General features: G+C 38.4%; 1 protein-coding gene across 2 annotated transcripts; it reads left to right on the top strand.

Moving 5' to 3' along the window:
• The first annotated feature begins 469 nt into the window (after positions 1-469).
• Positions 470-27,126, top strand: GDA (guanine deaminase). 2 transcript variants are annotated; one of them, XM_018086050.2, is made up of 14 exons: positions 470-595; positions 6,779-6,867; positions 9,746-9,917; positions 12,383-12,470; positions 13,721-13,826; positions 16,572-16,599; positions 17,989-18,096; positions 19,126-19,233; positions 21,361-21,458; positions 21,951-22,018; positions 22,466-22,612; positions 24,817-24,935; positions 25,867-25,894; positions 26,896-27,126. In XM_018086050.2, the coding sequence occupies exons 1-14, from the start codon at positions 473-475 to the stop codon at positions 26,964-26,966; spliced, it is 1,353 nt and encodes a 450-aa protein (XP_017941539.2). In that variant the 5' UTR covers positions 470-472; the 3' UTR covers positions 26,967-27,126. The 2 variants fall into 2 exon arrangements, with proteins under 2 accessions (XP_017941539.2, XP_017941540.2); XM_018086051.2 differs by lacking the exon at positions 17,989-18,096.
• The last annotated feature ends 329 nt before the right edge of the window (positions 27,127-27,455 follow it).

The raw sequence follows: 27,455 nt of genomic DNA, 5'->3' as shown, positions 1-27,455 counted from the left end.
AGACTTGAAGATCTTAAAGGTCTTTTCCAACCTACAAACCCAACCTACTGTAAATGAAACTTTTGCAAGTGGTTACAACCTTCATGTTGTTTGCAAAAGTGAGTTGCCATACACTAGTAAAGAATTAACAGACACCTTGTCGGCTTACCCACCGCTTCCCAGGGAGTAACTGGGACCGCAAAAGACGCCGGGCATTGCTCCGGGCTTGCGCGACCCTTGCACGGGGAAGGACCCATCCCTCGGAGAGGGGATCAGCGTCGGGGAGGCGGAGGGTTCCGGGTTCGGGGCACCCCTCGCACTGCCCGCGGGCACCTCCCGCCCTCCCTTCGTCGAAACCACTCCCCGAAGAGAAAGTCACCAGGGGGTGGGGAAATGGTGACAGCTCCAGGAAGCCGCCGGCGGCACCGGGAGACACCGAGGGGCGGCAGCCCGCTGGTGGCAGCTCGCAGCGCGCCCCGCCCAGCCCGCCGCCATGGGCTCCCCGCAGCGCCCGCCGCTCGCCACCGTCTTCAGGGGACCTTCGTGCACTCCAGCGCCTCCGTACCCATGGAGATCCTCCACGCGACACCTTCTGGGGGTGGACGATGACGGGACTGTGAGTGGGGCTCGGGCGGGTGCCGCCGGTCCGGTGCGGGCGGCGGGGCGCGGGGGGTGCCCGGTGAACCCCTCGGGGCTGCCCCGCTTCGCTCCGTCGGTGCGCCGGTCCTTGGGAGTCCTGCGCTCCCCAAGGGTCCGCGAGGGGCGGTGGAAATAACCCCTTTCAGCCCCGAGTCCACGTCCGGGGGTGGCGAGTGGCAGGGCTGGCTCCGCCGGTCTGTGGTGAGAAAGCGGAAAATTTTCGCACTCATGCCCGTCGGGGAAAGCGCCGCGGAGAAGTGATTTCGCTCTTGCAGGAGCCGGAGGTTACCGAGATGGAGCGTCCCTCAGCACGAGTCTGCAGTTAGCCGAAATCAGTTTTTGAGGTGTGCTGCGTGTTCCCAGAAAAGCAGCGCGCCTCGTCTGGACATTCTTTCAGATTCTGTGTTTTCTTTCAGTTTCAGAAGCAGGTTTTTCAATTCTCAACGTGTCTAAACAGTGATTGTGGGTAATTGCAGTGTGCCCCCTGCACAACCTTCCGAGTGGAGCTTTTTTATTTTCTTGGGAAAAAATCCCATGGCATATACCCATAAAGAGTTAGGGATGTTAGTGGTACAAGCCAAGCTTTAATAATAATGCAAGATAATAATAATAATAATGCAAGATCGAGTCTGGCAGGGAAGCTGTGTCATTCCCTTAACAGCATCACACTTGAAACTCAGTTTCACAGTGCAGGTCGTGTAGGTAGATTAGTGATTTCTTATAGACTCCATAACATATATGGGCACCCTATGTAAAATTTTCTTTCTTGTGGCTAAATAACAGGCTTCACTGTGTCAGGCTTCAGTAACATTTGAAATCTGTGCAAAGCACATTTTAAGACCTAACAGTGTTTATTTTCTCTATTCACACATGTCTGTGAGGACCTGTTTCCAGGCATCTTTTATAGATGTTGAGGATCATCTTTTATAGATGCCTGGTGCAAGGTGTATCAAAGTCTGTGAGAATCTGTGTTTTGATGTACAGGAGGGGAATTACGTAATTATATATGGCTGGTGTCCACTAAAAACAATAGAATGAAAAAAGGATTTAGTTGGTGTAACTCAGGTGCAGAAGACAGAAAGTCATACCCCATCCCACTCTCTCTAATGGCAATTTCCATTAAAGTGTCTCTACACAGCATCCATAGGAAATCAAGACTTTTAAGTGATTTTCTTGAAAAACAGATACCTTAGGAAGCTATGTGTAGGGATCTGTGCTCTCACTCTCTTCTCCTAGGGAACAAGGATTCACAGTATACTGTTTTCCTTGCATAAACTGGCAGAAAGTGTTATTTTTTTTCTTTCAAATATTTTCCATTAAAACAGTTTTGCCCAAAAATGAAATACCCACCCGAGTATGATAACAATCACTTTTATTTTATTCTCTTTTTTTTAAAAGTTCTTGGCATTTTACTCTCTCAGTGAGTTTTGGCATCCCCCCCATATGCTCTCTTCCCTCCCTATTACATGAAATGTAATCTCTTTCAGAACAACCACTGGAATCACAAAAGAGTTGGCTTTTCAAGAAGGGCATAGTGGTTAGAAAATTACTTATCTTTATTATTCAAATTTACACCAAACCTGCTTCAGTGTTACTCCCAGAAGTAAATTTAACTGAACAGATATTGTTCTTCTGCCTCATGTTGCTAACTCCATCGTAGAAAAATCTTGCACGGTCTCTGACGCTGTGAACAGATCAGCTTTTGTGAACAGCTGGGTCCCGTACTGCAGTGTGAGATCCTGCCTGTCCTTCAAGGGACATAAAATGTCAGCTCTCTCTGCTTTGCCTGTAGATGAAAAGGAAGGTTTAGCAAGGAAAACACTGCTGTCAGGTATGAAAACCCACACTATTATCTTCAAGTTAGCAAAGTAGGGACTGTGTTTAACTGAGTGATTTGCAGAGCAGTGTAGTGTCATTCTTGAGGAACAGCAAGTAGAAAGAGTAGCCTTCCTTAGGCTAAAGAAAACAGACACAGGTGCAAAATGTGAGTTATCATTGAAACGTTGGAGTAATTAACTTAGCTGAGCAGAGTATTAAGTAAACAGAAAAAGTATTAAGCTAAAAGCTCCTGATGAAGTCATGAAAACTCTTGCTAGTTGTGGAATAAGAGTTAATATTTTTAAGTGGTTTTTTTAAGTGATTGGGACAGCAAGAGGATCTGTGTTAGCTGTACAAGGAGGAAGGTACCAAGGTACCAACATCCATATGGAGTTCATTGCTTAACATTTCTCAGCAGGTTGTGTGGTTCCCTTAGCAACTGAGTCTAATAAGTGTTCTTGTCTCTCATTAAGCCTCAAATTTTAGTTTTGGGAACTAGGCAAGCAATAGGCCTCAAGTCTCTAATGCAAAAGTCATTTAATGACTGTAGAAGCAGGGAGGGAAGAGAGCATGTGGGTGGGGAAAAAAGGGATGGACCCCTTCCCATGTTCATCTGTGAATGTCATAGCCAGAAATAAAGAAACACAGGCACTGTTGGATCAAAAAAAACTGTGTTCCTTCAGCCAGTATCATTCACTTTCCATTCTCTTGTTAGCAAAGTTATTTGCACTGTGGTACTTGGAGGCACTCAAAGTTTTCTGCATCAGCTTTGATGCACAGTTTAGTTGACCACCTATGCTTTATGGAGGAGCTTTGGGCATCACTTGGAATAAAAAAGGCCTGAGTTAGGGAGGTCTCAGCTCCTCAACTTTGGATCCTTTAGCCGCATCACATGGGTGGCATATGAGAACTTATAGAAGTGTTTGAGCAATTGTTTTTGCAGCTGTTGATGCCAGTTTTTGTGAATATACCTTTACTAAAGTGCCTATTATTCTCCTCGACTTCCTTCTTGGCAAGCTGAAGTGCCTATGCACTTACTTCTTGACTCTGTAGTGACACTGCTGTAGAATTTTTTCTTGCTTCTACAGTGTTAAGGTCCAGAACTAATTTAAAGAACTGTCCACCAGGTTGGTTACTTTGAATGCACAAGCAAATACTGGAGCAAATGTCCAAGTGTAGGACCTCAAAGACCTTAAAGAATTCAGTTTTAAAAAGGTGTCCAGAGCAAATTCATCGTAAAGCAATGGGGAACATCTTGAGTAAGGAGTTCCACTGACAAGTTTGTTTGAAGGGAGTATAGATGTCTTGCTGATATACCCATAGTCTCATTTGAACATAATGGACAAGTTGTCAGGTTTAGAATTGATTTCTTGTGATCATATTTTCTTAATTTTTTTCATGATGTAAGTATTTTATTTATCTGCACCCTAAGAGTACATAACAGCAACTGCTTTTCCATGGCAACGCCTGTTTCCAGAATTTGTCATCTGGTGTTTCATGTTTCTCTCTATCTTTTTTTTTCTCCTTCTTTCCCCTTCTTCCCCCAACAGATCTAACCTCACTCATTCTGCATCCATTTTGATTTCAGTATCTGAATGACATTTTCGTTTTTACCCATCAGTAATTTCAGTAGGTCTTTATTCCAAGCATTCTACAGCTATACAGTTCGTTAAGTTGGCTGTATTCCTCTTTGGAAGGAGAGAGATACTGCTTCAAGTGAATTATTAATGGAATACTATAATCTTGCAATTTTTGCTAGTGTGGTATTTATTTATAAGGTGTGATTTTAATATGTTTTTCTAACTAAAAATGTAAAACATCTGATCTTTAGACCATGTAAATCGTATAAACCATATGTTTGTTTAAAAGACTAGTCAGCTAAAAACTTCTTGTTTATCCACCTTTGCTTATTTTCCTCTACGGAAAAATTAGAAAATGGTAAATTTCTATGCAAGAGGTCACACATACAAAAAAATGGCATGCAAATAACAGCCAAACAATGCTTTTTTGCTTCTCTTGCCCTTCCTCCTAAATTCCTTCCTATTTGCCTTTTTTACAACTACTTGGTCTTGCCCTTTTATTGTTGTTTTTTGTTTGGTGTTTCTTTGGGGATTTTTTTAACTGCTGCCTTAGAAAGTCCTGTTATAAGGGTGATACAGGCCTTCAGCATGGACACCTTCTCAGGAGCAGAAGGATTCTGGTAGCAGTAAGATTATTCCCTTGAATTTAGAGGAATGAGCTCTTATACCAAGGGAGTTAGAAGACCATGAATTGGTTTCTGGCAGAAGCTGTGGTTAGGCAAGTGTCATGGGTTTAACCTATAGCTGGGTTTTAGTAGCAGGGAGGGGCTATAGGGTGGCTTCTGTTAGAAGCTACTAGAAGCTTTCACTGTCCTATGAAAAGCCTATGGTAGTCAGTTCCAGGAGGGATTTCCTGCTGCTGCCCAAGGCTGAGCCAATGAGATGCGCTTCTGTGATAACATATTTAAGAACAGGGGAAGAGAATGTTTTGCGCAGAAGAAATTCCAGTCCGGGAGAACAAGCAGTCACCAAGGCCAGTGCAGCTGGAGGGAGGGAGAGGAGGGGGGGGCCTACCCATAAAGAACCACTGGAGTGCAGAAACCCTCCTGCAGCCTATGGAGGAGTCCATGCTGGAGCAGGAAGATATATGAAGGAGGCTCTGACCCCCTGTGGGAGGCCTAAAATGGATCAAAGTCCTGCTGAAGACCTGTGGCTTGCGGAGGGGGAAGCCCACAGCGGAGCAGTTTTTTCCAGGTAGGACTTGTGGCCCCCGTGGGAGACCACATCGCTACGGCTCAACCCATCAAGAACTGCACTCGCTTGGGGAAGTCGTCCACGGGGCAGCAGGTTGAAACTGTTGCCCGAGGGGTGGATGGACTCACGCTGGAGAGGTTCCTCAAGGATTGTCTCCAGTGGGAAGGACCCCATGGGACAGGAGAAGGACTCGGAGCTTTACCCCCCCTGTAGTCCGTGGTGAAGACCACGGTGGAGCAGGCTGCTCCCTGCAGCCCGTGGAAGGGTGACCCACAGGTGCAGCAGACTTGGAAGAACTGTTGCACTATGGGTAGACTTCTCTTTCTGCACTGATGCAGGGGGATGGATGGAGAGATGGAAGGAAGGAGGGGTGGTTGGAAAGTGTGTTTAAGACTGTTTTATTTCTCACTCTTTAGCTTTTATTCTGTTAGTAATAAATTTAAGTTTTATCCTCACTCTGAGTTTGTTTTGCCTGTTATACTGCCTTCTCTCAATCCTTATCTCTACTCATGAAATTCCTTTGCTGTTTTTTTCTTCCTCTCTCCTCTGCACTGATGCAGAGGGGAGGAGGGAGGGTAGTGGAGTGGTTTTAATAGGCCTCTGGCATCTGACCAGGGTCAAATCATGATAGCAAGAATTCTTAAAAGCCCAGTTTAGGGAGTCTTTGGCCAAGGGAGGCGTCAGGGTCCTCTACTCTGTCGAGTGTTGAGGAAACCTGGATCCCACATGGAGCCTGTAGTGCAGTGCCTAGGCTCCACAACCTTTGTTTCTTGGAGAGTTGTCATGCCTATTATTGATAGACTAGAAAATCAAAGAGTTGAGAATTCAATTGCCAAGAGTCATGTGTAGATTAAAATACCGTGGAATTTAAAAAGAAATAGAAAATGTTCTAAAATTATGACTTGGCAACAGCGACTCATCATCAGTACAGTCAGTGTTCTCCAGGAGTCAAATGGGGTTTAGTTTGGTTCCAGATTGTGGGGTTTTGTTTTGAAATAAATGAAGATCTTAGCCTCCTTTTAGCCTGTTCTGTAAAATGAAAATGTTAGCTGCATTTTTCCCCTCAATTTCTTTTGTCATCCTAGGCACTGAAGAAATAAAAAGAACCCTAACATTAATGACACAAACAGAAAATTAGAAATACTTGGCTTGATGTCAATTACTGCTAGGCAAAACAAATTCTTTGCCCCCTTTGGTTGTGAACACTATAACTGTATTCCCATAAGGCTGTTGCACACCTCCACAGCAAGTGACTACTGCTGCCATGATGTTACATTGCAGGAATGCCGGTGGACACTGAAATCTCTGCAGATCTGCCTGGGTATTACCTGAAAGTGAATTAATTGTTTTATTCCAAGTTACAAGATGGGTGTGGTTATTCACTGGATTGTGAAAAGGTATTTCAAAATCATGCTAGATAGTCAGGAAGAACAAGTATTCCAATGCAAACCTGTCACCTTTGTAGTAAGTGTGTAAAATCTGCTTTAAGGTATCACTTGTTTTGCCTTTACATAAAGCTGATGTGGGGTACAGGCTTAAAGTACCTAACTATGTTTTCTTTCTTTCAGATTGTGTTTTTGGAACAAAGTGATCAGCAAGAGCAACTGGCTGAGAAGTGGGGTTTCAAAGCATCTGACATAAGACAACTGAGTAAACAGTATGTGTTTTGTTTAGATTAATTTCAGCAAATGCAGTTTATTCTTTGAAGGAAGTAGAGTGAGTCTCTGTGAATACAATTTCACAGGGAACACATAAAATCCAATTCAATGGGCAAAACTTCATTTCAGCTCCATGAGAACTCTTTACCCAAAGCTACCTGTGTCCCAGATGGGACTCAGAGGGTGGACAGTCCGTGTGCTTTTTGCATTCCTTAGTTTGGGACTGCAGACATGGTTGACTTTTGCTGGCTGATGTACACTGCACAGAACCAAATGCCGTATTTAATTTTCACACATAACCACTTCTGTAGTCACAGATGTAAATGCTGTTCTTTCTTGAGATTACATTTTATATCCATTCTGTTAGCAGTGAGCTGTACCTAACTAAAGTGGAACTCTAGACTTAGTAAATGTAGGTAACACCGATGTTGCAGATATAAAACGCATTGCCTTGGACTTTGACACACTTCATAATAAAAGTTAATACAATTAGAAGATTTAAACCTTCTAAACACAGAGCCTTGGATTTCTCACTGTACTGCACCTAGAGTACTTCAGGCAGTGAAATCCCCTAGCTTTCTGGTGAAGTGAAATAGTTTCGAGTGCACTTACTATGCTTTGTCTCCTTTTTAATTAAGAATGGTGTGAAACAAGGCTGCGTTCTTGCTCCTACCCTATTCACAGTCTTTTTTAGCATGATGCTCCAAAGGGCCACGGCAGACCTCGATGATCAGGACGGTATCTACATTCGATATCGTACTGATGGAAGTCTATTCAATCTAAGATGACTGAAGGCCCACACCAAGACCTTAAATCATCTTGTCCAGGAGCTGCTTTATGCTGATGACGCCGCCCTTGTTGCCCACACAGAAACAGCTCTGCAGTGTTTAACATCCTGCTTTGCAGAGGCTGCTGAGCTCTTTGGGCTGGAAGTCAGCTTAAAGAAGACAGAGGTTCTCTATCAACTGGCACCTCAGGAAGTCTTCCATCATCCCCATATCACCATTGGCCAATCAGAGCTCAAGTCAGTCCAGCAGTTTAATTACCTAGGTAGCCTCATCTCCTTGGACACTAAGATTGACGGGGAGATAGACAACAGATTAGCAAAGGCATATAGTGCTTTTGGAAAACTCCACAAAAGAGTATGGCGTAATAAACACTTGAAGAAAAGTACAAAGATCAGTGTTTACAGAGCCATTGTGCTGTCTACTCTCTTGTATGGTTCCGAATCATGGGTCATCTACCGCCACCACCTGTGACTCCATCAATGCTGCCTCCGTTCAATCTTAAACATCCACTGGTCAGATTTTGTGACCAATCCATCTGTTCTAGAACAAGCAGCAGTAACAAGTATTGAGGCCATGTTACTGAGAACACAGCTGTGCTGGGCAGGGCACATCTCCAGGATGAAGGACCACCGCCTCCCTAAGATCTTGCTTTATGGTGAACTTGCCACTGGCTGCTGCAAGAGAGGAGCCCCGAAGAGAAGACACAAGGACTCCCTGAAACAACATCTCAGCCTTGGTCATATTGATCAACATAACTGGTCTACTCTGGCCTCCAATCGGGAGGTCTGGAGACACACCATCTATAACGCAGCTGTCTCCTTTGAGAACACACGCAGGATCACTCTTGAGGAGAAAAGACAACACAGAAAGAATCATGTCTTGCAGAATATACCACCTAAGGAGTCTTTCTACTGTGCCTTTTGCAATTGTCTGTCTCGTATTGGCCTCATAAGCCACCAGCGTGCCTGTAGCAAATGTGGATAGAACCTTCCCAAATCTTCATTCACGAAGCCTGGCCATGATGACTATGCTTTGTCTGTAGCAGCACTGTCAATGTCTTGTGGCTTAGCTGCAGCATCCTTTTAGTTGTTAAAAAATCTGTATGCTTTGTTGAAAGGCTAATCATATAGTATATATGAGTCATCAGATGTTTTCTTAACTTGAAATAGCCTGAGGAAAGTGGAAGGTGCTGAGAATATGGATCAGGTTGAGGAAGATCTTGCGGTATTTATAGAAAAGAGGAAAAACAGAAAGAAGGGGAACTACAAAGAGATGAAATCACTGTTCATTCAATAGTCAGGGAGAAGGGGAGAGACATGAGAGAAATTTACAGTATGGAGTTTCAGCCCAAACCAAAACAATTATAGCAACTTCCTAGTAATGTTGATATATTCATCCCTGTATGAATATATTCATCCCTGAACATTACATGACAACAAATAGTTTTACAGTTCCATTATAAATATGCCTTTCCTGTCAAGATACTGAGGAGAGATTTTTTTAACTGATGTCCGTGTCTGCATTTGTAGACACAGTGGCTGTTCTTCCATTAAACCTGAAAATTCATTAGTTTTATATGTATATATATATATATAGAGAGAGAGAGAGAGAGAGGATAGAAAGATAGAGAGAGTAAAACTGTGATATTTTTGTAAATATAGTGGTCAGGAAGTCAGAGGCATTCTAAATATATCCATACTAGAAAGCAAAACTTTGACCATTTCAGGTGGATTCCACAGTGGAGTAATTTTAGTTACTGTGAAGTCAGTTTGCATTTGTTGCTATTTAAACTGGATCAATATTAGAGATAATTGGATTCATCATGCTCTTATATTGTTTTTCTCAGAATTAGCTGTTTATATATGCATTTCTGTGTAAATGTTATTATTCAACTACTTCATACTGAAAAAGGGATATGGGTAGAGTTACAGTAGGAGTTGATAGGCTGATGCTGAAAGAGGCAGGGTAATCTGTACTTGCCATTTACTCTGGTGGATTTTGCTCTGGTGGATTTGTTTAAAACAAAGCTACATACCATGGAACATTTTGAGACATTTTGGACTATTATAACTTTATTTTCCTTCCCTAGTGAATTCTTCATGCCAGGATTGGTTGATACACACATTCACGCCCCTCAGTATTTATTTACTGGTACGAGAGTAGACCTGCCTCTTTTGCAGTGGTTGACTACCTACACGTTCCCAACAGAAGCCAAATACCAAGACAGTGGTTTTGCAGAAGAAACATACACCAGAGTTGTTGTAAGTCCTGCAAACAACATTTACCTACTTGACGACGTTCATATTTGTGAAATACAGATATGTTTTCAGAAGGTCAGCAGAAAGAGCGGAGCATGTTTAATGTTGTGAAAACCAGATAAAACCAACAGATGGCCCCTGTTCTAATTGCCGACCCTTACTAGCTCCAGTCTTGTTCTGTTTTTAATCACAAGGCTAATGATGAACTTGTTTATCATCCTTTCTCAGTACAATGACCAACACTTATGACTACTCTCAGAGTTAGTATAGCCAGAAGGTGCAGACAACTTCAATGCAGAAATAACCAAGCTTAGTAAAAAAAAAGAAATAATTCAAGAGATATTTCCTTTTCTGCATAAAAATCCTTTATTATGAAATTATCTTCTGCAAAGACTACATCAAAGAGAAAAGGCAACAAATCTGAGGTGTCTTAGGGTAGTTAAGGAAGACATATCTACTGCTGAGGTCCTTGCAGCAGGAATGCAGGGGCATTTCACTGCAGAGGCTTTAGATGGAGTCAGTCAATGGTATTGTGGCACAAAGAGAGACCTTGTTAGAGCTAGATGGGTTCTGAACAATATGAAGGCTTTGAGGTCTACCGGACAATAAGCAGCTAGGTCACATTGCAAAGTAATAGTTTTGTCCTATGACTGAAATTTATCCTGTAATATGTGGACTGAAATATCTTCAATATATTAAATTAATTGGCCAGCATAATTTGCTTTCCATTTTTCTATTACTATGACAACATATTTTGTCAAAATAATAATATAACAAATCTGAAATGATTAGTTATACTGTCCTTGCCACACAAATTTAAAAAGAAATTACTTTCTGCCATCTGCCATAGTAAAAACATGTAGGAGCAGCTTGGTCATAAGTTCTAGTGACAGACACCATGCCTTCAGCTGCTTAAAGCATATAGGTGATTTCATCTTCCACCTTGTGCCTCAACACTCTGTTACAGTTCACATTCAGTGACCTCAAAGTACTCACTGTGCAAGGTGTTTAACAGTATCATCTGGAAAGAGACTGCCAGTGAGAGATGCAAGTTAGTTGTAGGAGCTTCAACACAATGGTAAGGCTCTCCCCATGTGTATTGAAAAGGACAAGGTCAGGAAAATGCCTTCACCCACAAAAGCTACAGAATACCAGTCACTTTGCAGTGTTCATTGAGGCTGACAATAACCTTCAGCTGTTAGAAACAGGACTAAACTTACAGGGAGCAGATATTTTTTCGTATGTATCATTGTAGTTTTGGAGTTGTAATGAAAACACAGTGAATGTTTCTCAAACCAAAATCTTATTTCCAGTAAACACTTTCTGTACTCAGCAAAAGAAATAATTTAGGTGAAATTTGCCAGCTTTCAGCTGGAACCTTCTCTGGTCCCTTCAATTTTAGGAAAGTCAATTCTTTGTGCTGATGATTTGGAAACAGAATGATTTTGGATTTCATTTAACAATGTTGATAGAATTCCAGAAGTAGAGAATTCTGGATTTTAAAAGCTAAAACCGACAAAAGTAGTTTATCTCAGTAATGACATTGTTATTTTTGAGACTTATTTTGGGAACCCTTAAAGACTTTCATTTGAATATTGTAAAGAAAAGACAGCTTGGCTTTGTGTTTGTCAGATAATTAACCCTAGCCGTTCTCAATATTGTATTGGATGTCTCACCTTCTATCTCACTAAAAAAAATAGAAGAAAATTCTTAAATTACTTGGTAGCAAGAATCCAAATATGTAATTTAAACCCTTATGCTGGATGAGTAGTCAATATAGTCATCAGTCCCAAGATCAGTGGAAGCTATAAATTTCATCATGAATTAATGTAACTAAAATTGCACTTCATTTGCTGTTATGCTCTCCAAAGGTAATATGAACAGGTGTCAACCACCATCTCCTTTCAAATGGTATAATTAAATAAATAATTAGATTACAGTCTGAGCAGTTGTGCTTAGTTTACTTTTACTTTTAAGTTTGTTGCTTTGTATTTGGCAATAGGAAATGGTTTTGATACAGAAAAACTTGATTAGTTTTTCCAGCCACATCAGATGGCCAAAAGAAAACCACTGCTTTTCCCAAAAGCCTTGATTTGTTAACACCAGATAAACAGTGCTTCGCTGTAAAAATTGGAGAGCTTTTCAAAACCAGGAAATAACAAAAATGACTAGTTGTTTGTATATCTAAATATAAGTTGGAGTATTTCCTGTTTGACGGAAGAAATATAGAGTGGTTTCTATGGGCTTAGTCACTGCAAAAATTCTGTGAGGAATTTTTGTATTTATTAACACACAGACTTGAAAGAGCTATTATGAAATTAAAAATCTATATTTTACCTTCCCACTTCACTGCACAATTTCACAATAACTAAATGTTCTCACAGTTTGAAATGAGTCTGCCTGTTCTGCTTTTTGGCAGCTTTACTGTTTTTTTTTTTCAGACAGCTGAAACTGATTTCTTTTTATAGAGACGAACTCTAAAGAATGGCACGACTACAGCTTGCTACTTTGCAACAATTCACACAGATACTTCTCTTCTTCTTGCTGAAATTATAGGTAAGACTAACAGTGAGTTTTGAAGGATGCCACATGTATCATATTAGTTGAAGGAATCAGAGTTTAGGAGTTTCAGACTTGCTAGGGGTCTGGCTGTCTCTAATTTGTTTTTAATTTGTTGTACCTCTGTCCCCACCCACCTTGATTACACTTATTCACTTCACTGCCTCTGTCCTGCTGTTGTTTCTGCTTGTCTGTTCACTCCCGAATCAGCTGCTGACTGAGCTTGCATTAGGTCTGCTGGAGTTGTTCTCCAGCTGCAGCTCTCTACTCTTTCTAACCTTTTGTTATTTGAGGTTTAAAAGACTGAATGTTGGCACATTAATGTCCTAATACTCCCAAGTTGTAGCGGATAATCAATGTAAAAAATCTTCACACACCCTCTGAAATCAGAAAAATGAAAGCTGCATCAGGATCTTTCCCTTCTGTTCACAGTTGCAAATGTCTCCTGTTTGGAAATGTTGTGGTTCTTGCAGGATTTCTCAAGGCTCAGACAGCTCCCAAAGCAGAAAAATGTAATAAGTGTAAATGTAACAAATTTCATTCAAAAATTACCTAGTCTTTCTGATTTGGTAGGAAAATTTGGAAGCCATTGCATTCAGCAACTCAAACAGTAAAAGTGGACAAAGAAATTTAATTTAGAAACACATTTGACAGCTTAGAATTGAATATTATATGCATGTCTTGCACATGAATTCTGATTTATTCATCTAGCATGGATAAATCTTAAGAAAGATGCTAGAATAGCTCCAAAAATTTTCTCCCTCTAACTGTGTGTGGGAGGCATGTTAGCAACCTCATTCCTTTCTTTTAAGGAGAGATGGTTTGCTGAGATCTTTGTGCTTTTTCTCATCTCAGGGTAGTCATCTACTACAGCTACTGTGCTTTGGTGCTTGTGTTTCTCATCCTCTATTTCACAACCATTCTTCATATAGCACTATTATGAATTCTGGTTGCAGTTAAACTACAGTAATCTAGTCCTCAGTAATAACAATTATAGAGTTGGGTACTAGTGTGCAAGAGGAGAACTCCTATTTAAATATAGTTTGTTTGCTTTCTTCCTTTTTCCTTTTTATCCTTAAAAGTCACATATATAGTCCCAACTTAGAGATAAGACAAGAGTATGAATTCTGTTCATCATAAATTAATCTTGGTGGGGTGGACTTTACTTTCATATTTCAGTATAAGCGTTGATAGTGTTTTTTGAGAACCAGTGATTCTGAGATTTATATTCTAATGCATCTCAACAGATAAATTTGGTCAACGAGCGTTTGTTGGAAAAGTCTGCATGGATATGAATGACAGTGTGCCACAGTACAAAGAGATTACTGCTGACTCTGTCCAAGAGACAGAAAGGTAAAATGATTAAATTGATGGCCTAACCTTTTAAAATAAAATTTTTCGTAATTGAATAGTGAATGTGAATCTGAGAACTTACAGGTGTGAATTTATTAGGAACAGGTTTTTTTCTTCCAGCAGTATTGTCCCCTACAGTTCTGGCAATTTCTGCATACCCAGTTGCTGCACAGCCCAAGTAGCATCTCTCTGGCTTTTGCAAAGAAAGGGAGAAGCCTTTTAGGATTTGAGAGAATATGTGTGGTTTCTGCCTCCTCTTTTCCCTTCACAGATGTGTGTAGAGTGATGTGACCTGACATGAGATGGTAGGGTGGCAACCACTTCCGTTGCCACCATTATCGTCTGAGCTATTTCCTTCCTTGTGGAAGTTAGCTTTCATATACCCCATTTTAAACATGCTGTGGTTCTCCTCCATCATAGCACCAGTCAAACTATTCTAATAGGCAGCTGAGTGAATGAAGGAGAATCAAACAAAGGCAATGCCCATTGTAGAGGAGACCCAAGACTGGAGTACGACATCCTGCTGTCTTAACGTTTCTTGTGTCTTTTGCACCCTTGCTCAGAAGCAGACATACAGCTCTTCTCATGAGACTGTTTGTTTACTTGTATGAAGGTTTCAAATATCGGTACCCAAGAGGAATATAAACATCTTATGGCACTTGTGTGAAGTTGCTATGCTATTTTTGCAAATCATGCTAGAGGCGTGACAGAAAAGTAAAAAATGGTCATGAGTTTCTAACAGTGTTTATATTTAAAGACATCTTTAAAATGTGTAGTATTAATAATTTTCACTCTACTAACATTTGTTTTCCTTCTTACAAATTCCCAGTTTTCATAATACAGCACAAATCCTGCTGAATGGACCTGAAAGCAGCAGAACTCCCAGTTCTGATATTTTTAAAAGCTTCAGAATGATCTAAATAACTTTCTTTTAAATATCTATCATGTGCCTCCAACTCATTCCTTTTTAATTGTGTTAATAAAAAATGTTTCTCAGCTTTGAGTGAGAGTGTGCCACAAGTAGTCCAGAACTTACTAGAGAAGAGGGCTGTGTGCTTCTCAGCATGGATCTGGAGTACTTACTGAATCACAGCCATACAATTGTAGAAAGATGAAAAAGTTCTCTCTTTAAGAGGGCAATGTTTTAGTGGTTTTTTTTTGTTATTTGTGGTTTTTTTTCCCCAAGGAAATGTGATCTGCCACACTCTCAGAAAATGGGCTACACTGGTTTTAGTTCTTTACGGTTACCAGCAGAACTATTTATATTGTATGCATGGAAATAAGATACAATTCCAAGTGCTTCATATATTAAATCTAAATTCAAGAAAAAATTTGAATGTACTATTTTCTGTCAAGGGGGATTTAATGAAAAGGTAGGAAATGGAAATCCAGAATACAATATATGCTACTAATAGTTATAATCACTTGGAAAGAGGAGTATGTATGTTCAAGTCTGTTCTTCTGCTACGGAAGACAGTGATTTGAAGCTGAACTTCCTTTCTCACAGTGAAGTACATAAGCCAACAAAGTATAAGGTATATTTGGTAAAGATATTTTAATTTTGAAACAATGTTCACACTGTTCAAAGAATGTGAAAAAGAATGAAAACAGCCATACTGAAGTTTTGGCTTATCATCTGAGCGTTATACTTCTGTTACAGTTTCAGCTCAAGTGAATCTTTTATTATATCAGGTTAATCAGTAAGGGGAGAGGCAGGCAGATGATATTGAATTCACATTGTGTTTTGGCTCTCCAAGGTAGACAAGGGTGGGCTCAAACTCCTTTGGTCACTGCAGAAGTTGAACTAGGGTATTTTACCTCCAGCTGGTGATCTAACACCAGCTCCAGTGCTGTGAATCTATCCTCCAGCATTATTTTCTTTTCCATCTGAAGATATTAGATAAATTTGATTCAATGTTTATTGTAATTAAAATCGCACAGTTTTCTGAATATAAACTATGACATAAAAATTCACAGAGTTCCTGTCCAGAAACCGTCTCAATCTGGCATTTGGAAATTACATACACTGAACATAAAGAGCTTTCAAAGAACTTCCTCCCTCCAAAATCAGAGGAAGTTTTGTTTACTCATCTGCATTATTCATATTGACTGTTGGGGTTTCTTGTAGAGATCTGAGGTAACTCCTTTTATTTAACAGAGTAAGTAAATCTGTATTTTCCATAAGGTAGACAATCTGTACACTAACATTAATATAATAATTTCCAGAAAATCAAGGTTCTTTAAGTGAACAAAGACATTTGCAACTAATGTAAGTGAGGTATAAAATATTGCTGCATCTTTTAAAAACTGGATTTTAAAAGAATTTATTTAACACTGCAGCTTAAATTCATGGACAGACAAATCTAAGATGGTTTGTTTTTTCTATCTCTAATGTTACATCTCTACCTTATAATTATGCTTTCAATTCATTTAATGTAGCATGTGTTTGGTTTTCAGGGAGAACACAGAATAATTACCACTTGTCTAATGGTAATTATTGCAAATGAAAAAAATAATCTGCATATTTGGGGTCAAATTCAAAACTAGCATAATTTGGTGTAACTATTCTGACTGTATTGTGTTGTCTGTTTTTATTTCATCTGAAAATCTGGTTCAGCTTTTTGTGAAAAATTGATCTATGTCTGGAGTGTTTAACAGGGTATCCAAGTATATATTTTCTATATTTTTCATAATTTATGACATAGATCACAGATTTATACCAACCTTATTTTTACCTTTTTTCAGGTTTGTTAAAGAACTGCTGGAAAAGAAAGTAAGTAGAGTTCTCCTTTGCATCCACTTCTGTATTCAGAAGCCATTTTGTGAATATATGAAATCATTAATCATGCTGTCCAAAGCTGTTGTCTTAATGAAAAATCAATAAAATAAACCTCTTTCTTTGTACGAGAGATGCTATCAGTCTGAAAAATGTTCTGCTAGCCATGTTGTTGAAAAATGGACCTGTAACAGTGTAAAATCAGTTTTCTGTGGTCAGAGCAAAGCAGAGTAATGTTCTGTGTGTTTCTCTATTGACTTTAAAATATCTGGCTTCCTGGGAAGGATAATTTTCTGTTAAAGAAAGGGGGAATTCACTTGATCCTCTGCGGTATATAAGTAGACTAATTAAAGAAATTCTCACCAGCAGAAATCGGTGTTTTTTCAGTAGAGTTAGTAATCCATTATAAAATTAGTAGTTTTGGTCAACACGTTTGAAACACAGTCAACACTGTGTTTCAAAAGAAATTCAGGTTCACACTCCTGAGGTAAACATAGATGTTTACACTCCAATATTACAAGTGGAGGTATTTTCCTATCAGTCTTTAGTTTTCAGTGGCTTTTTTGACATTGTATCTCAAAATATTCGAGGGCAGATGCCTTGAGTTTGACGCCTAAATGATATCTATTAGCAGAGTAAGTTGGCTAGTCTGCAAAGCCCTGAGCGTCTTGTATCTGGGAGATGATACAGGAACCTGCAATCCAAAATATCATATGCTGACTTCTACACAAGTCTCTCCTGGGACTGAAGGCAGAATTGTAATTCTGTTGTCTAGTTTTTATAAAAATTTTAATCTAGATGTGCAAGGTGTAAACCTCTGTAGCTCTGCTCTTGGTGTTTTCTCCCCTGTTTCCTGCTGTGTAGCATATCTGATTCTACCGCTATTCTTCCTATCTAGATAGTATGGGGATAGTTTGTTGCTATTATGAGTAGAAAAGATTAAACAAGAAAATGGCCTTGGTTTTACAGAAGCTTACAGTTTTGCATCATTACATCTTTGATTGTCACAGAAAGGGAACTCAGAAAAATGTCTGGTCATTCATCTGACTTATTTCTGGTAATGCATATCGGACTGTCAGCAAGGATGAAAAAGTATCCAGTGCTCCTGAAGACTGGTAAAATCTCAGTGACTCAATGAGAGACTTCTAATTAAAATAAATTCTTTAATAAAGTTCATTTAAATTGTTTTAAACACCCCCCCACACACAGACTTCGATTCTCTATTTCTGTGATGAAATGTCTAATAAAATTAAGGAAATAACTATACAACTTAATTTGAGTTGGTGAGGATGCAGTATGCAATAAACAATGAAGACAAAATGGAATTGCCACGTAAATGTATACAAAGAATACAGAATACAAAGCCTGTCTTTTTAATATTTTCAGTACCCAAGAGTACAACCTGTAATAACCCCCCGGTTTGGCCCTTCCTGCACAGAGGACTTGCTGTGTGCACTTGGAGATTTAGCACAGGCTCGTGATCTTCATGTGCAGGTAAGCTCTGAGAGCTCTATATACAATTTCAATAGTTTAGACAGACAGCATACTGACCAGGGAGTTTTCATGATTGCAGGAAAACACTTAAGCCTCTCCACTTTGGAGTCTCTTTTTGATTCCTCTGAAATTACAAAAGATACTCTGTAAGAACACTGTAACTTGTACAGGAATTGAGAAGGCTCATAGCTGGATGCACAATTCAGCAAGTCCTGGTGCATGGTCACACAGGAAGACTGGCACCTTGTACCAAAGGGTAGAGCAACCCTTGGATTGCTGAAGGTTGCTCTCTCTAGTCAATTCTGTCCCCCTGCCTTCCATTGTTTCTCTGCAGAACAGATTTCAGTATATAAAAGTATTAATCATCTTCGTATCTTACATAACATTTTTAATATAGCTGTAGGATTTCTAGTTGAGAAAGTTTCTGTGTTTAAAAAAGCGATATTTTAAAGCTTGCAGGTGTGTTGAAATGAATTTTTTTTTGTTACACAGTTCTAAGCATATACTGTTTTAAAGCTATGCTACATGTAGATTTTTTTTCATTACAAAGTGGACATTTTGAAAATATATGCCCCAGTGGGAGTACAGAAAGGTCATATTTTTATTTGAGGCCAGTAATCAATCAGCCCATCTGCAGATACATGGAGGAGCTGCCTATCAGCTACCCTGATCTCAGGGTCCATTCTGTTGTAGGCTGGTTCTCTCTTTTACCTCACAGGCATATCATGTTTTATTTTATCTATTATTTTGACATTTTCCAAACCCTAAATTTACCATTATGTCACCACACTACTGGGATGGACATGCATACCATCCCATATCACTTTTAAAGGAACAAATGGAGCTACTCCTTTGCGTCCCAGAGATCTCTCTGATGAAAAGAGAAACCTAAGGACTAGATCTAACTGTAGTTTTACAGATACTGGTTTCTATCATTGTATGTTTAGCACCAGTAGATTGCTCAGAAGGTTGTAGTGTGAGGTTCAATGTTATTTAAAGCTTTCACTGCTATGTATTTTCTTATTTCAGAGTCACATAAGTGAGACTGAAGAAGAAGTCAAACTTGTGGAGAACATGTTTCCTGCCTACAAGACTTACACTGATTTATATGATAAAAACAAGCTGCTAACCAGCAAGGTAGCTGCATAAAAACTTCAACAACATATCTTAGATTAATCCATATAGAGAAAATGATGGTTTACTGCATTTACCTGAGAAGTTTATATTGTTTTGTCAAGGTCAGAGATATTTGGGGTGAAGTATGGATTCGTTTTATGTTCTCTGTTGAGGTATTGGAACTTTAGACAAGCCCACAGTTTTCCTAAGCATTTTAGGGGAGATGAACAATAAACTTATTTTATGGTCCCTGATCCATTTTCCAAGGGCTCCAAAGAGAATTAGGGCAGTAGGATTAGAAGGAGCTGTTATTGTAGGAGCTGGTAATTCTTGGACAGTACTCACTTATCCTTATATTACAATATCTTTGCACACTGGTTTGCCTGAAGATTTCTTCTATGGTGTTATGGTAGGACCAACTTCATTTTTTTGTCAATTTCCTAAGGGAAAGCATCCTACCCTGTTGTGTTCAGAGTCTCAACCTCACATGCAGACAAGTACACATTACTGCTTCATTATCCAAAAGCATTCTCATCTCATTACCTGACTTTGCCCAGCATTGAAAGACACAGTGGCCTGAAGAGTTGAAATTCATTAAAGCTTTATACTGGTGAGATAAATGCAACCAGATCTCATACCAACCCACAGTAATAACAGGTTGGAGTCCCAGGACACACCTTATTAGAGAGTGGAGAACCCATGCAAAAGTGAATATGAACAGCTCAACTACAGTCAGAATGCATAAATATCAGTCAATTGATTTAAAAGTTTAGGAGAGAATTTCCAGAGGCATAAAGGGCAGCTGGAAACTCCCCAGGAATTAGCTATTGAACTGCCATTTTTGTGTTTGAAACTGTATCCCAATAAATTACTTGTTTAGTGTCCTTTTTTACTTGAGAAATCAATATGGACTACTGAAGTAGGTACACAGTATTAACCTTTGTTTTCTAGCACAGTCCTATGCATGCTGATTTGATGTGTCAGTGAGTGTACTAAAGCGAATATTAGTGCTGGAAAAACATGGTTCTTAATTCTGTCAGACTTTTATATGCACAGAAGTGAAAATGGTAACTAAAAATCATGGTTACTGGTGCGTTCTGGAGTCAGGTTTCTGGTTGTTTGGAAAACCATTCTATTAAACACAAGCATAACAGAACATCCAACATTCTCTACTGTCCAGCCACCAAAACTAAGACATCAAATCAATTTTTAAAGTGTTTTAAAAGCATGTTTTTTTTTGAAACTGTTGCCGAAATATTTCCTTCTTTTTAAAGAACAGTACAGATCAGCACAGATGCTTCAGCAACAACCATATGTATGTCCTCAACTGAAGACGTGGCTGTTCTTGCATTTTCAGCTGCACTGAGCTTGATGAGTAGAGATGGCAAGGGTACAGTGCTATTAGGAGATACTGAGTGGAAACAGCCTCTGTGCCATTCTCATTTTTATCAGCAGATTGCAAGATATGACAGAGCTCTTGCTCTTCTCTTTCAGTGGGCATTTGGTATATGAGGTAATGAAAATTAGATTTGTCTGGGAATAATTGGTTTATGTACTATTAAATTATACTATCCTATACTATGTTTTGTATATACTGCTAGTGAACTTATTTTTAAAGTCAGCTATGTAGGCTAAGAATTAAAAGCTACACAACAAATTTCATTATTTTACTTAAAGATTATTTCATATATGTATATATATATATGTATCTATCTCCACCTGGTGCAAACCTTTAGAGAGCCAATGAGAAACATGCTAAGAGTACATACCTCTTCCATTGTATCTGATAACCCCTACTTAATCTCTGTGTTAGGTACAAAATATAAATCACAAGTTTACTACAGTGCTAGGACAACTGGGGAATTCTTGCTTTTGCTCCTTGAAGCTCTTAGGTCAGAGGAGTCACTGCAACAGTCAGCACCCTATCTTCTTACATTAATCAATGAAAAAAAGCTGAGGGAATATCTCAGGCATATTGAAGGTAAATACCAATTTACACTTGTGAATTTTAAGAGCTTCATTCAAGAAGTACCTTAATTTCACTTGATGGTAACGTATCCTTTTGGCTATTGAAAGCAGTGCAGCAAAACGTACAGCCACTTAAGTAAATGCAATATTGAGTAAATTGGTGATTTTCTTTTTCTTTAGACAGTGATGGCTCATGCCTGTTATCTTTCTGAAGAAGAGTTGAAACTTTTTAGTCTTCGTGGAGCTGCAATTTCGCATTGCCCCAATTCTAACTTTTCGTAAGTAAAAAAAAAAAAAATTAAAAAAGAATGATGTATAATCAAATAAAACTGTTGTTGTTCATGTAGTACTCTGAGTCCACACTACCACTGAAATGCTATTAATGTGATATCCCACTTCACCATAAATGACCTATTGGACTGAACATGACCATTATGATCCACTTCTGTGTGGTGTGCTCTGGCTTGTCTTGTGATATTTCAGTCTAGTCACTATATCTATATTTATATTTATATCTATATGAATATTTATTTGGAAAAAAATATTTTTGACTGTTCTATCAATGGCAGATTCAGGCCATCTCCCTTCCCCCCAAACTATGCTTGTGTTTTGGGAACTGGACTATATAGTCTTCTTTCTATTAAGCAGAAATAACAGTATCCAGCCAGAATAAATAATAAATCAATTCTATTGCACACATTCTGAGAACCTTTGTCATAAAATGGCTCTGTGGCCCCGCTCTTCTTGAACATATTTCTTCTTAAATCCAGGTTGCGCAGCGGTGTCTTAAATGTGCGAAAGGTCCTGGAACACAATGTGAAGCTTGGTCTTGGCACAGGTTAGTAATTTGCTGTAAAAATGGTTTCTTTTGGAAACCATTGGGAGATACAAAAACATGCCCACCCCTTCATATTAGAAGTCAGCCTGTCTCCAACTTGTAGTCCTGCTTTTATTTCCCCTACTAATTCTAGAGTAAGGAAGTGTATAGTATTGAAATCTAAGGCTGCTCCAAAAGTGTTTCAAAAGAAAAAAAAATGAACAAAGAGTTTTATTCCTGTTTTGAGAGTAAATAGGGCTTGAACAACAACTTCTCAGATTTTGTGTTGTGTTCTCTTCACCTGATTGCATGTGAGAACACCTTTATTGGGAATTATGTATTTCAGAGGCAGTGCTTAGTGGTAAAACTTGCTGTGTTTACCACATCTGTCTCTTTGTAACTTTCAATAGAAATTTAACATAGAGAATTATGCCCAAAGCTTGTTTCTAAGAGTCTGGTCCCTTCTAGATGTTGCTGGTGGATATTCAGCTTCTATGCTTGATGCTATCAGGAAAGCAATTATGGCATCTAACAGCCTTCAGATCAATAAAGTCAATGAAACAGGACTAACTCTTGAAGAAGCTTTTCAACTTGCCACTCTGGGAGGAAGCCAAGGTAAGAAGAAAATTCTTTGGTGGGTACACAGAGTGCTACAGCTGCTTTTCATGTTATGTCTCCCTGCCTTCATGGGAGATTCACAGATTTCCTGGTGCTGGAGTGAAGTTTAAAATGGTATCTGGTGGGCAGAGATATCCTTCAATCTCTCATACTCATACTACGCTTATTACAAAAGAGTACTCACATTGATGTGGAGAGTTTAATAATGCAATCTTAATGGCTTTTCAGGGTTGTACATTTGCTTTGCAAAGATCCTCAGACTTCTTAGTCATAAGGTCATAAGTGCTTGTATGTTTATCTCACCAACTGGAAATTTTTTTTCTCAGCAACCATCATATAGAGGAAAACCTGTGCAATTACTGTAGGGTCATGTATCCTGTTTGTCAGCAATTTCTAATTTTGTTTCTGGTTTTTGAGCTGTCAGTGAGGCAGTTTATCTCAAATCAAAACATTGCGTGACACTCCTCACTCAGAGAAAAGCACAAAATTTAAACAATACCCAGCATGGTTGTTTATGACACAGTTGTATCTGCAAAATAGTCATATAGTATATGGGTTATCCTGGTTCACTGGCAAGTTTTGTCATGATCACTGTGCACCTACTAATATATACAATTTTAAAATGTTAGTGGAACTGGTATGATTTAGCGAAGACCAAATCCACACGTAAGTAAAAAGTTATTAGTACTTCAGTTAGCAGAAATGAAGTCACTACCTACTAAAGAACTGGTCTTTCAGTGTAACATTTTTGTAGATGTCAGAAAGCATGATTGGGAACTATTATTGGCAGTTTGAAAGATGTAGTGAAAATGTCATCAAACAGGTTTTCTAAGGACTATATTTGAATTCCTGGAGAGTGTAATGGAAATAGAGAAGAGAGAAGATGGGCAGGGAAAAAAAAGGGATCTTTTTCCACCAATATATGTTGTTCCATGAAGCGTGAGAATAAATCACCTGAGACATAGAAAGGAAAACTTCTAAAAATCCCAAACTCATACACGATTTCCCTTCCCAGCTACTCTTATGTTTTTTCTCTCTTAGGTTTACTTAGTAAAGTGGTGATTTTATATATTGATTTTGAGCTGTTTTATCCTTACTGAATCATATTCAAGGGTAGAATATAAATCACTTGTATGACCTTCCATTAACCTGGACACTGGAAGTAGAAATTCCGGTAGCAGAAATTTAAATGAGTGATTCTTCATTGGAATAATTTGCTTTGTTGAGAGTCCTGAACACTTGTCACCCTCTTGTGTTTAATCTAAAAATTGCATTATGCTCAAAAACCTGAAGAAATGTGAGATCATTTTAGTTGAAACTAGTAGGTAGTCAAAATATTTCACCATTTGTAGGAGTTTAAACATCTTTAAGTTATTGTGGTATTCCTGCCACACTCAAATTTCACTGAAGGCTGAAGTTCCTTTGTCACAGCAATCTGAAAAGAAGTGAACAAGTTATTTGCCGATATTATCCTCTTCGATAACTTAGTTTCAGAGTATTGGAAAAGTTGATTTAATTCACTGGTACTTTCTACAACTTAAAACTATCCTAGTTTGTTTCAAAGAGACACAAAGGCCTCTCTCTAAGTATTTTAAGCACTTTCAAGTATCCAATCACTGAAGATGAATATGTAGGTTTTCAGTGTATGAGGACTTGAGAACCAGAGGTTGTAAGGAAGCTTTGAAAAAACAAATAAATAATATACTACAAGACAAGCCTTACAGGTGAGTATGAGACCTTCAGATCTGGCTATGATTTTTTTTCCACACCACATTGTTCTTTGTTCCTGCTGATTACAATTAGTTATCCTCACTGTACACCTTTTTATTATCATATGTTACTACTCTAATAGGTCTATACAACCCATCAAAGTTGCTTAAACTTGGTAAAAAATTAAATCTAATGCTGCCATACCAAGGTGAGTGTTATTATATACTTTACTGTTTCTCTGACTTAATTTCATTGCCTCTTTTGGAGTTTTAATGTTTTTGTAATGTAACAAATTGTTTCTTAAGTTCTTAGGTTTCTTAGGAATTCAGATACTGACAAACTCACTGTTGAATTTTCTTTTGTGTTTTTCCTCAAAATCATCTCAATTCTTGTTTTTCTTATGAATATCTCAAGTAAGTTGCCAGGTGCTTCTACATGGTGGAAAGAGGCTGGTGCTGAAGATGTGTTTGTGAGCTTATTTTCTTCCTCAGCTCTAGGACTAGATGATGTGATTGGAAACTTCGAGGTGGGCAAAGAATTTGATGCTCTGCTAATCAACACGAAGGCTTCAGATAGCCCTTTTGACTTGTTCTCTGCTGATAATTTTGAGGTAATCAGAACAGGATTAATGATAAAAAAAAATAATGGAAATGTTATGGGGAAGGTCCATGATACAGACAGAATAAGTCTCTTGAGAGTTATTCTGGTGACAGGAATCAGATGTACTGTACCACTGCTGTCTGTGCTTCAGCCTTAGAGGTTCAGCGTTTCTTTTTCTTCAGAATCTTGCTGTCCTCAGTGACAGTCCCATAACCCCATGAGAGCAAAAATGCAGGTAATACCTTTAACGCATGTTTATTAGCCCAAGATGACAATTAGAGTTAGCTATTTGCACTGACAAATGGCAGCCAAGGAAAAGCAACTGAGTTTTAGTCAACACTTCGAGTTCAAACTGAAGAATGGCAACCTGTTCCCAGAGAAAAATTAGGCTGCCTTTGCTGCACTGCTGTTATAAAACTAAGCAAGAACTCAAGACAGCTAATTTGAGTTAAAAGGACAGTTTTTATGTTAAAGCAGTGTTGGCCTCATGCAATGGACACACCTTCTCATATAAAGACCTTTTCTGACCAAGAAAGATAGTTAACAGCAGTTACTTGAATTTATTGATGTGACCAGACTGTCTGGAAACAATTCCAATGCTGTAAAAGAATTATTTTTCTGTTTAAGTCTAAACCTTTTTAGCTAAGTTAGCAGTTGTTAGGAACCTAAAAATGTTTAGGTGTTGTCTTATTTTTCAATGAGTAAGTGAGTTTGAGAACTCTAAATAAGGGAAAGGGCACATACTTGTTTATGCCATCAAACTTGTGCAGTGTTTTCTTCCTCTGAAAGTTAATTATGACGTGCATGTTAAGTTTTGATTTCACTATTACTAAGAATATTTGGGGAAACAATTTTTATCAGTTCTTTCAAGCTTTGAATAATTATGATCTGGGACAGGAGATACTGCTTTCTGAATTTGGTTTTCTCCCATTTTTTTATAGGACATTCTGCAGAAGTTCCTGTATCTAGGTATGATCTGATTTTCAATCCACATAAAATTCTCATTTCCTACATCAAACATTGTCTAAATTAATTTAGAGATTAATAATAAATTTATACATAATTAAATATACAATTCTTTACAGTAGCCAAGTATATTTATTCAACTCTTATTGACATTAACATGTCCCTGATAATTACTGTAATGTTTTACATTAATAAATAAAAATTGACTTGTATTTATTAATATATATTTTAAAATACTGAGTAAGAATTGAGTGGTTTAACTTTTGATCTTTGAGACATAGTTAAATAGTCAGTTTCATATGATCAGTTGCACCACATTTATCTTTATCTATAGCACGAGCTAAATTGTATTTCTCAATAAAGTAACATTGACATGCTAGTCACTAGTTCAGGACCAGTTCAGTTCAGAAGGACTTCTGTAGACCAGTTGTCATTGTGTTTTTTCTACTTTCAAACAGAAATGAATGGTCTTTAAAACAAACAAAACCCAAACCAAACAATCCCACCCCTAAGGGAGCAGGTATGCTTTACAGGGCACTGTCTGGACCAGAGCTGCACTGCCTGCTGTATTGTTATGTTAACTGGTGTTAGCTCTGGCCACGGTTGTGTCGCCCTCTAACTAGATTTTTGCCTTTTTGAGAAGCTGGCTGGGGCAAATCATCTTTACTGCTGAGCCAGTTCAGATACTGTGCAACAGTGCATTTTCTGTATAGATATATAATATTTTCATGGTTTGAATCTACTGAATATACATAAAATCCATTACACCATTTCAACAGCTGAATGCTATGTTTCTTTCTTAAAAAAAGCATGGGTAGTTTAAACATTTTTTGGTGTTTGTGGTAGCTCTGTCTGTTTCTCTCCAAATGAACTTTCTTAGTCCTAGGAGAAGGGCATTGCAAATTATGTATTCCAAAACTGATTTTGTGGACTGCGTAATTCTCATTAATTAAATCAGTGTATATATTTATGTGCGAATCTCTATTTTGACTATGTTATTTCAGGTGATGATCGGAATATTTCCGAAGTGTATGTGGCTGGAAAGCAAGTGGTTCCTTTCTCAAGCTCTGTATAAATCCATTTGCCATTTGCAAAATACTCTGCTGATCATTCTCCATCTGATTTGGAAAAGATTGATTAAACACAGTGCCTGATCATCAGGAATGACATCTCATTTTTGTTTAATGTTATGTTATAAAATTTGCAAACATTAAAGATTTTGTTAGACCTTTCAAGAGTTACTTTACCAAAATTGTCATAGTTCTAGAGTTCTATTTAAATTTCACTGCAAAAATAGCATTTTTGCATTGATAGGGGATTTGATAAATACCTTAATTAAAGAGGACACCTGCTGTTCTGTTTAATAATAGTATAGGAAGCATTATATGGAACAATGAGATACTCGTTGACTATAATGCATATAAATTAAAATAAAAACACTTCTAGTAAATAGATTTTGCAGCTAATGAATATCATGAAAGAAGGCAATTTCCATAGTATTATCACCAGGTATGGAAAAAAACAGTTTCCAGTTTTTCTTAGGAACTTTTTTTAAAAAAAAAGA

The sequence above is a fragment of the Manacus vitellinus genome, unplaced genomic scaffold (assembly GCF_001715985.3).
Source record: "Manacus vitellinus isolate BGI_N305 unplaced genomic scaffold, ASM171598v3 scaffold_9_pilon, whole genome shotgun sequence".
NCBI lineage: Eukaryota > Metazoa > Chordata > Aves > Passeriformes > Pipridae > Manacus > Manacus vitellinus.
This window is presented reverse-complemented; position numbering and strand designations above follow the sequence as displayed.